At 41.4% G+C, this 10,334-nt stretch overlaps 1 protein-coding gene across 1 annotated transcript in view; it reads left to right on the top strand.

Annotated features, from left to right (window-relative positions):
• The first annotated feature begins 280 nt into the window (after positions 1-280).
• The window catches only part of LOC139424295 (guanine nucleotide-binding protein subunit alpha-12-like), a 33,076-nt gene continuing 23,022 nt past the window's right edge, over positions 281-10,334 (top strand). Inside the window, exons 1-2 of the mRNA XM_071175991.1 lie at positions 281-1,280; positions 9,139-9,354. Coding sequence (XP_071032092.1) covers positions 963-1,280; positions 9,139-9,354 — 534 coding nt within the window. The 5' untranslated portion in view covers positions 281-962. The remainder of the gene's footprint in view (positions 1,281-9,138; positions 9,355-10,334) is intronic.

The following is a 10,334-nucleotide window of genomic DNA, read 5'->3' as shown; positions in this document are numbered from 1 at the left end:
TCCCGCAGTGATAGAGTGGTGTTGAGTCGCCCCCTATCTGCCGTCCGGTGTAGTGCTGCAGCAGTCTTAGACCAGACCAAGACAGTATGTAGCTGACATGGAACAGCCCACTACAACTACAGCCCAACTCCGTGTGGGCCACGACGAGGCCAAATGCATTTATATAGCTTCCAAAATATATTTTAAAAATTCAGCGGTGAGTGCCAATATGGAGGCTCAGCGGCTTCAAAACAGCACCCCCTGTTAGTCACCTAGTGTATATATAAATCACTGGGCCAGACTCTCGCTCCCACTCTTGCCTTTTTGTCCGTGTTCTCAAGTTCAGAAATCCCCTGGGAATCCTCCTAATCTACATCGAGGCAACATTTGCTTTTATTTTACTGAAGTTTGTTTGTTAGGCTAAACTTTAGTCTAGATACGCGGACGGTGATATCGTTTTATACTGAGTTTATAACGCTTGTTGGACGACTTTAGTCTCGGCGGTGGTTGTGTTGTTTTTTCCCCTCTTGTCCACTTCGCTGGTTCTTTATTTGAGAAGACAACACATCCAACTCTAAACCAAAATGGACACGGGAGTATCTCCAGCTCGCGCAACTCTGCGGGTCGGCGCATAACGGATACATAAACAGGATCTATTTTAATGGACGACAAAATCTTATTTTTTCATTTTGATAATCCTAACCACTTAAACGTTTAGGCTAATATAAATGTATTAAAGCGTAGTGGAGTGGATTATCTCGTATCATGTCAAGGATTTGGATATCGAAATAGCCTAATTTCTCACTTTTTTCCTCGGAGTGGAATGAGACAATCTGGGGGTTTATATCAGTCGGATATCCCTGCTACTACTGAAATGGTATAATCGAACCGTAGCCTATTGAATGGGAGTGTAGACTGGACTCTTCTCGTATTATGAAAAGGTTCTGCTGAAGTTTGGTGGGTTGGTTGGTTAAACACGGACCATGTCGGGAGTTGTGCGGAGCCTGAGCCGCTGCCTGCTGCCGGCCGAGGCCACCCGAGAGGCGGGCGGCAGCAAGGACAGGATCCGGGAAAGGGACGCGGTGCAGGAGCGAGAGGCTCGGCGGAGGAGCCGGGAGATTGATGCCATGCTTGCACGAGAGAGGCGTGCTGTGAGGCGGCTCGTGAAGATCCTTCTCCTCGGTGCTGGAGAGAGCGGCAAATCGACCTTCCTCAAACAGATGAGGATTATTAATGGGAAAGAGTTCGACAAGAAAGCCCTACTCGACTTCCGGGACACAATCTTTGAAAATATCATAAAGGTAGCCAAAATAAATACTTTTAGATAAGAGTTATAACCATTGTGACTCATGCAGTGAACAGGCCCGTGTTATTGTAGCATGGCATTTCTCCAAGGGAAAACAACGTTATTCAATCAATTCCCCGCGTACTGTATTGACGCGCATTAGGCAGTGGCCCATCCTAGTTAGTTCAATTCAAAAGCTCTGAGTTCTGAGTGTTGATCTCGTTGACATTGGATATTAGGTCCAAGTCAGCTCCTACCCTATTATTCTCTACTGTATATGGAGTTTGTCTCCTGGAAACTGATCCCAAGTCAGCTCCTACCCTATTATTCTCTACTGTATATGTGGTTTGTCTCCTGGAAACTGATCCCAAGTCAGCTCCTACCCTATTATTCTCTACTGTATATGGAGTTTGTCTCCTGGAAACTGATCCCAAGTCAGCTCCTATCCTATTATTCTCTACTGTATATGGAGTTTGTCTCCTGGAAACTGATCCCAAGTCAGCTTCTACTCTCATTGACAAAACATTGGATATTAGGTCCGTTTGTGCATTTCTCTCTCTATAGAATGGGTAGGACTGGGGCAGGGAAAACGGCTCCTAGATCAGTAATCAGTGGTGTCAGACGTTCACACTATGTAAAACGGGTTCTAGATCAGTGGTGTCAGACGTTCACACTAAGTCAAACTGGTTCTAAGTCAGTGGTGTCAGACGTACACACAAAGTAAAACTAGATCAGTGGTTCTAGATCAGTGGTTAGGTTTGTATCTAACGGATCAGTGGTCCCATGCAGACCAGACGTACACTTTGTACCTAACTAAAACACATTAACTATGACACAGTGTGACTCATGTCTGGCTCTCGTGCCGCGTTCACACGCTGCTCAGAACTCGGGATTTATCGACTTTCTAAGCAAGTCTGAAATGTCAAGAGTTTCCTAGTTCTGACCAGCGTGTGAACGTGGCATCAGCCGGCAGACTTAGATGTGTATGTGCGCCCGAACTCGCATGAGTGTGTGTGTGTGTGTGTCACTGCAGTGAGGAAGTGACTACTAGTTTCTCTGACACACACACACACACACACACACACACACACACACACACACACACACACACACACACACACACAGAGAGAGATATAAAAAGTTTCCAATTGCCATACTTTGTGTTTGAATTGTTTATGTACAGAGAGCCACTCCGACCCTCAGATATCAGTTACAAATGAAGCATGTAATGTGTAGTGAATCTGCCAGATCAGAGGCTAGAAGGGATGACCAGGGATGTTCTCTGTGTAGTGAATCTGCCAGATCAGAGGCAGTAGGGACGACCAGGGATGTTCTCTGTTTAGTGAGTCCTCCAGATCAGAGGCAGTAGGGATGACCAGGGATGTTCTCTGTTTAGTGAGTCCTCCAGATCAGAGGCTGTAGGGATGACCAGGGATGTTCTCTGTTTAGTAGAGCCAGATCAGAGGCAGTAGGGACGACCAGGGATGTTCTCTGTTTAGTGAGTCCACCAGATCAGAGGCAGTAGAGATGACCAGGGATGTTCTCTGTTTAGTGAGTCCTCCAGATCAGAGGCTGTAGGGATGACCAGGGATGTTCTCTGTTTAGTAGAGCCAGATCAGAGGCAGTAGGGACGACCAGGGACGTTCTCTGTTTAGTGAGTCCTCCAGATCAGAGTCAGTAGGGACGACCAGGGACGTTCTCTGTTTAGTGAGTCCTCCAGATCAGAGTCAGTAGGGACGACCAGGGACGTTCTCTGTTTAGTGAGTCCACCAGATCAGAGGCAGTAGAGATGACCAGGGATGTTCTCTGTTTAGTGAGTCCTCCAGATCAGAGGCTGTAGGGATGACCAGGGATGTTCTCTGTTTAGTAGAGCCAGATCAGAGGCAGTAGGGACGACCAGGGACGTTCTCTGTTTAGTGAGTCCTCCAGATCAGAGGCAGTAGAGATGACCAGGGATGTTCTCTGTTTAGTGAGTCCTCCAGATCAGAGGCTTTAGGGATGACCAGGGATGTTCTCTGTTTAGTAGAGCCAGATCAGAGGCAGTAGGGACGACCAGGGACGTTCTCTGTTTAGTGAGTCCTCCAGATCAGAGTCAGTAGGGACGACCAGGGACGTTCTCTGTTTAGTGAGTCCTCCAGATCAGAGTCAGTAGGGACGACCATGGATGTTCTCTGTTTAGTGAGTCCTCCAGATCAGAGTCAGTAGAGATAACCAGGGATGTTCTCTGTTTAGTGAGTCCTCCAGATCAGAGGCTGTAGGGATGACCAGGGATGTTCCCTGTTTAGTGAGTCCACCAGATCAGAGGCAGTAGGGACGACCAGGGACGTTCTCTGTTTAGTGAGTCCTCCAGATCAGAGTCAGTAGGGACGACCATGAATGTTCTCTGTTTAGTGAGTCCTCCAGATCAGAGTCAGTAGGGACGACCATGGATGTTCTCTGTTTAGTGAGTCCTCCAGATCAGAATCAGTAGGGACGACCAGAGACGTTTTCTTGATTGAAAAATTTGACCATTTTCCTGCCCGGCTAAGCAATTGAAAATACTTTTGGGTGTCAGGGAAAATGTATAGAGTAAAACGTAAATTATTTTCTTCAGGAATGTAGTGAAGTTAAAGTTGTAGAAAATAAAAAATAGTAAAGTAGAGTACAGATAACATATATGTATATATTGTTCTACAGGGGATGGGTGTATTGGTGGATGTATATATTAATGTATATATTGTTCTACAGGGGATGCGTGTATTGGTAGATGTATATATTGTTCTATAGGGGATGGGTGTATTGGTAGATGTATATATTGTTCTATAGGGGATGGGTGTATTGGTAGATGTATATATTGTTCTATAGGGGATGGGTGTATTGGTAGATGTATATATTGTTCTATAGGGGATGGGTGTATTGGTAGATGTATATATTGTTCTATAGGGGATGGGTGTATTGGTAGATGTATATATTGTTCTATAGGGGATGGGTGTATTGGTAGATGTATATATTGTTCTATAGGGGATGGGTGTATTGGTAGATGTATATATTGTTCTATAGGGGATGGGTGTATTGGTAGATGTATATATTGTTCTATAGGGGATGGGTGTATTGGTAGATGTATATATTGTTCTATAGGGGATGGGTGTATTGGTAGATGTATATATTGTTCTATAGGGGATGGGTGTATTGGTAGATGTATATATTGTTCTATAGGGGATGGGTGTATTGGTAGATGTATATATTGTTCTATAGGGGATGGGTGTATTGGTAGATGTATATATTGTTCTATAGGGGATGGGTGTATTGGTAGATGTATATATTGTTCTATAGGGGATCGGTGTATTGGTAGATGTATATATTGTTCTATAGGGGATGGGTGTATTGGTAGATGTATATATTGTTCTATAGGGGATGGGTGTATTGGTAGATGTATATATTGTTCTATAGGGGATGGGTGTATTGGTAGATGTATATATTGTTCTATAGGGGATGGGTGTATTGGTAGATGTATATATTGTTCTATAGGGGATGGGTGTATTGGTAGATGTATATATTGTTCTATAGGGGATGGGTGTATTGGTAGATGTATATATTGTTCTATAGGGGATGGGTGTATTGGTAGATGTATATATTGTTCTATAGGGGATGGGTGTATTGGTAGATGTATATATTGTTCTATAGGGGATGGGTGTATTGGTAGATGTATATATTGTTCTATAGGGGATGGGTGTATTGGTAGATGTATATATTAATGTATATATTGTTCTACAGGGGATGGGTGTATTGGTAGATGTATATATTAATGTATATATTGTTATACAGGGGATGGGTGTATTGGTAGATGTATATATTGTTCTATAGGGGATGGGTGTATTGGTAGATGTATATATTGTTCTATAGGGGATGGGTGTATTGGTAGATGTATATAGCCCCAAAAAATGACTTAAGTAGAACTTTGAAGTATTTTTACTGAAGTACTTTACACCACTGCTCACACACACACACACACACACACACACACACACACACACACACACACACACACACACACACACACACACACACACACACACACACACACACACACACACACACACACACACACACACACACACACACACACACACAATTTATAAAGAGACTTCTAACAACATCATATATATTTTTTAAAGCTACTGTTTAATTACTGGGGTCTTAATGAAACACATGTGTCAGACTGTATGTCTGTTGGTGAAGAGAGAGAGAGACAGAGAGAAGGGGTCTATATGATTTATCCATTATCTGGATCTTCTGGGTTTAGCTTGAGAAGCTTCTGTTGTCCCCAATGTTCCCTTTAAGCTGCGCACATCCACAGCCCCGCGCAGAGAAGCACGAGATTGAACTTCACTCAACGTTCTGGATTTTCCCAACTTTAGTTAACACTATCAACATTCTAGAGTTTCCCCCCTTTAGGTAACACTATCAACGTTCCAGAGTTTTCCCCTTTAGGTAACACTATCAACATTCTAGAATTTCCCCCCTTTAGGTAACACTATCAACGTTCCAGAGTTTTCCCCTTTAGGTAACACTATCAACATTCTAGAGTTTCCCCCCTTTAGGTAACACTATCAACGTTCCAGAGTTTTCCCCTTTAGGTAACACTATCAACGTTCTAGAGTTTTCCCCTTTAGGTAACACTATCAACGTTCTAGAGTTTTTCCACTTTAGTTAACACTATCAACGTTCTAGAGTTTCTCCCCTTTAGTTAACACTATCAACGTTCTAGAGTTTTTCCCCTTTAGTTAACACTATCAACGTTCTAGAGTTTTTCCCCTTTAGTTAACACTATCAACGTTCTAGAGTTTTTCCCCTTTAGTTAACACTATCAACGTTTCCCTTTGCTGTGGGAATTGCGATCGAATCAACTCAATATTAGCCACTTTTAATGCAACATCCTAAAATAAAACAATCTATGCAAGACTTTTGTTGTAAGCAGAACGCATTGGGGTAGGATTCTATTCGTTCGTGAGTAGATGCGCTTGTTTTGAGTTCAAAGTGAGAGCTGCATGTTCCCACATGGGCACATTTTGTTCATACCCTTTGCTAATTAGGGAGTTATTAGCCCAGTTATAGATCATTTGTAGTGATTACTTCCTACAAGAGCACAAAACGTGTACATTTCTAGACATCTTTGAAAAGCGAGTAAAGAGGTTTTTTTTTGTCTTAAAGGGGCAGTGTTGTATTTTGAGACAGGCTTGAATAATCTAAGTAGCCAATAGGCAGAGGGTCTGATGTGTCTGATTCTCTGTAATAATGATATGGGAATAATAATGCATTTTATTTTGTAAAGTTGTTTCTTGCATCAAACAACACAACATTTTCAGTCACCTCCTTGTCTGATAAAACACGTGGAATAGTAGGTTAATGTCAGGCCCTGCTGCGCCACTTTGCAGCCCAAACGCGGGTACAACCTCAGTGTTCACAGTAAACGCAGGCTGGAAGTTGCACAGCATTTTCACAACGTTCAAGTTTGCGCTCAGCAGACCTGAAATTTGAGGGAACGTTGTATGTAACATAGAATAGACTCTTCTGGGTTAGCTAAATACGCTTCTGTTTCCAATAATGTGTGTGTAGCATGTGAAAGACCTAAGAGCTGTGTGAGTACCAGTAGATAGATACATACACTGTAATACTGGTTGTAGATAGATACACTGTATCACTGGTTGTAGATAGATACACTGTAACACTGTAATACTGGTTGTAGATAGATACACTGTAATACTGGTTGTAGATAGATACACTGTAACACTGGTTGTAGATAGATACACTGTAACACTGTAATACTGGTGGTAGATAGATACACTGTAACACTGGTTGTAGATAGATACACTGTAACACTGTAACACTGGTTGTAGATAGATACCCTGTAACACTGGTTGTAGATTGATACACTGTAATACTGGTTGTAGATAGATCAAAATAACACATTTTGTACTTGAGTGAGTGTATGTATCCAGCGCCGTCTCTCTCTATAGGGGATGGGTGTATTGGTAGATGTATATATTAATGTATATATTGTTCTACAGGGGATGGGTGTATTGGTAGATGTATATGTTGTTCTATAGGGGATGGGTGTATTGGTAGATGTATATATTAATGTATATATTGTTCTACAGGGGATGGGTGTATTGGTAGATGTATATATTAATGTATATATTGTTCTACAGGGGATGGGTGTATTGGTAGATGTATATATTGTTCTATAGGGGATGGGTGTATTGGTAGATGTATATATTGTTCTATAGGGGATGGGTGTATTGGTAGATGTATATATTAATGTATATATTGTTCTATAGGGGATGGGTGTTTTGGTAGATGTATATATTAATGTATATATTGTTCTATAGGGGATGGGTGTATTGGTAGATGTATATGTTGTTCTATAGGGGATGGGTGTATTGGTAGATGTATATATTAATGTATATATTGTTCCATAGGGGATGGGTGTATTGGTAGATGTATATATTAATGTATATATTGTTCTATAGGGGATGGGTGTATTGGTAGATGTATATATTGTTCTATAGGGGATGGGTGTATTGGTAGATGTATATATTAATGTATATATTGTTCTATAGGGGATGGGTGTATTGGTAGATGTATATGTTGTTCTATAGGGGATGGGTGTATTGGTAGATGTATATATTGTTCTATAGGGGATGGGTGTATTGGTAGATGTATATATTGTTCTACAGGGGATGGGTGTATTGGTAGATGTATATATTGTTCTATAGGGGATGGGTGTTTTGGTAGATGTATATATTAATGTATATATTGTTCTATAGGGGATGGGTGTATTGGTAGATGTATATATTAATGTATATATTGTTCTACAGGGGATGGGTGTATTGGTAGATGTATATATTGTTCTATAGGGGATGGGTGTATTGGTAGATGTATATATTGTTCTACAGGGGATGGGTGTATTGGTAGATGTATATATTAATGTATATATTGTTCTATAGGGGATGGGTGTATTGGTAGATGTATATATTGTTCTACAGGGGATGGGTGTATTGGTAGATGTATATATTAATGTATATATTGTTCTATAGGGGATGGGTGTATTGGTAGATGTATATATTGTTCTACAGGGGATGGGTGTATTGGTAGATGTATATATTGTTCTATAGGGGATGGGTGTATTGGTAGATGTATATATTGTTCTATAGGGGATGGGTGTATTGGTAGATGTATATGTTGTTCTATAGGGGATGGGTGTATTGGTAGATGTATATATTAATGTATATATTGTTCTATAGGGGATGGGTGTATTGGTAGATGTATATATTAATGTATATATTGTTCTACAGGGGATGGGTGTATTGGTAGATGTATATATTGTTCTATAGGGGATGGGTGTATTGGTAGATGTATATATTGTTCTATAGGGGATGGGTGTATTGGTAGATGTATATATTGTTCTACAGGGGATGGGTGTATTGGTAGATGTATTTATTGTTCTACAGGGGATGGGTGTATTGGTAGATGTATATATTGTTCTACAGGGGATGGGTGTATTGGTAGATGTATATATTAATGTATACATTGTTCTATAGGGGATGGGTGTATTGGTAGATGTATATATTAATGTATATATTGTTCTATAGGGGATGGGTGTATTGGTAGATGTATATATTAATGTATATATTGTTCTATAGGGGATGGGTGTATTGGTAGATGTATATATTAATGTATATATTGTTCTACAGGGGATGGGTGTATTGGTGGATGTATATATTAATGTATATATTGTTCTACAGGGGATGCGTGTATTGGTAGATGTATATATTGTTCTATAGGGGATGGGTGTATTGGTAGATGTATATATTAATGTATATATTGTTCTACAGGGGATGCGTGTATTGGTAGATGCACGGGACAAGCTGGGGATTCCGTGGCAGAACTCTGAAAACGAGAAGCACGGCATGTTTGTGATGTCATTTGAGGGGCGTGGTGGAGTGGCGGTAGAACCAATGGAATTCCAGCTTTATGGTCTGGCGCTGGACGCTCTGTGGAGGGATTCTGGAATACAGGACGCCTACGCACGACGCAGTGAGTTTCAACTGGTGAGTCTGACACACACACACACACACACACACACACACACACACACACACACACACACACACACACACACACACACAGCTACACACACACACAGAGATACACACACACACACACACAGCTACACACACACACACACACACACACACACACACACAGCTACACACACACACACGACAGCCGTGTCTGAGACTGAAAGATCACACACTCTCATTTGTTTGTGTCAGAGAGTGACTGTGTGTGTTGTTATTATGATGTCACAGTCTCTCCCTGGTCTTCAACTCCAGATAAGTTAGAGCTGCAGTCAACATTCAAAACAGTTTGTTGTTTACGAACTGAGAACACGCTATGACAAAAAAAAAGATTATAGAACCTAAAAGGATTCTTTGACTGTCCCCATAGGAGTACCCTTTGAAGAACCCTTTTAGGTTCCAAGTAGAACCCCTTTTGGGTTCCATGTTCCACAGAGGGTTCTACCTGGAACCAAAAAGGGTTCTTCCTTGGAGACAGCCGAAGAACCCTTTTGGAACCTTTTTTTTAAGAGTGTATTTGAGTGTGTAGAGTGTAATGTGTAGAGTGTGTAGTCTGTGAAGTGCAGTGTGTGTAGTGTTGTGTGTAGTGTTGTGTGTAGTGTAGTGTGTAGTGTAGTGTGCAGTGTGTGTAGAGGGTGTAGTGTGTGTAGTGTGTGTAGAGTGTGTAGTGTAGTGTGTATTGTAGTGTGCAGTGTGTGTAGAGGGTGTAGTGTGTGTAGTGTGTGTAGAGTTGTGTGTAGTGTTGTGTGTATTGTAGTGTGCAGTGTGTGTAGAGGGTGTAGTGTGTGTAGTGTGTGTAGAGTGTGTAGTGTTGTGTGTATTGTAGTGTGCAGTGTGTGTAGAGGGTGTAGTGTGTGTAGTGTGTGTAGAGTGTGTAGTGTAGTGTGTATTGTAGTGTGCAGTGTGTGTAGAGGGTGTAGTGTGTGTAGTGTGTGTAGAGTGTGTAGTGT

Source organism: Oncorhynchus clarkii, chromosome 13 (genome assembly GCF_045791955.1).
Source record: "Oncorhynchus clarkii lewisi isolate Uvic-CL-2024 chromosome 13, UVic_Ocla_1.0, whole genome shotgun sequence".
Taxonomy (NCBI): Eukaryota; Metazoa; Chordata; class Actinopteri; order Salmoniformes; family Salmonidae; genus Oncorhynchus; species Oncorhynchus clarkii.
The sequence above is the reverse complement of the archived record's forward strand: the minus strand, read 5'-3'. Positions and strand labels throughout refer to the sequence as shown.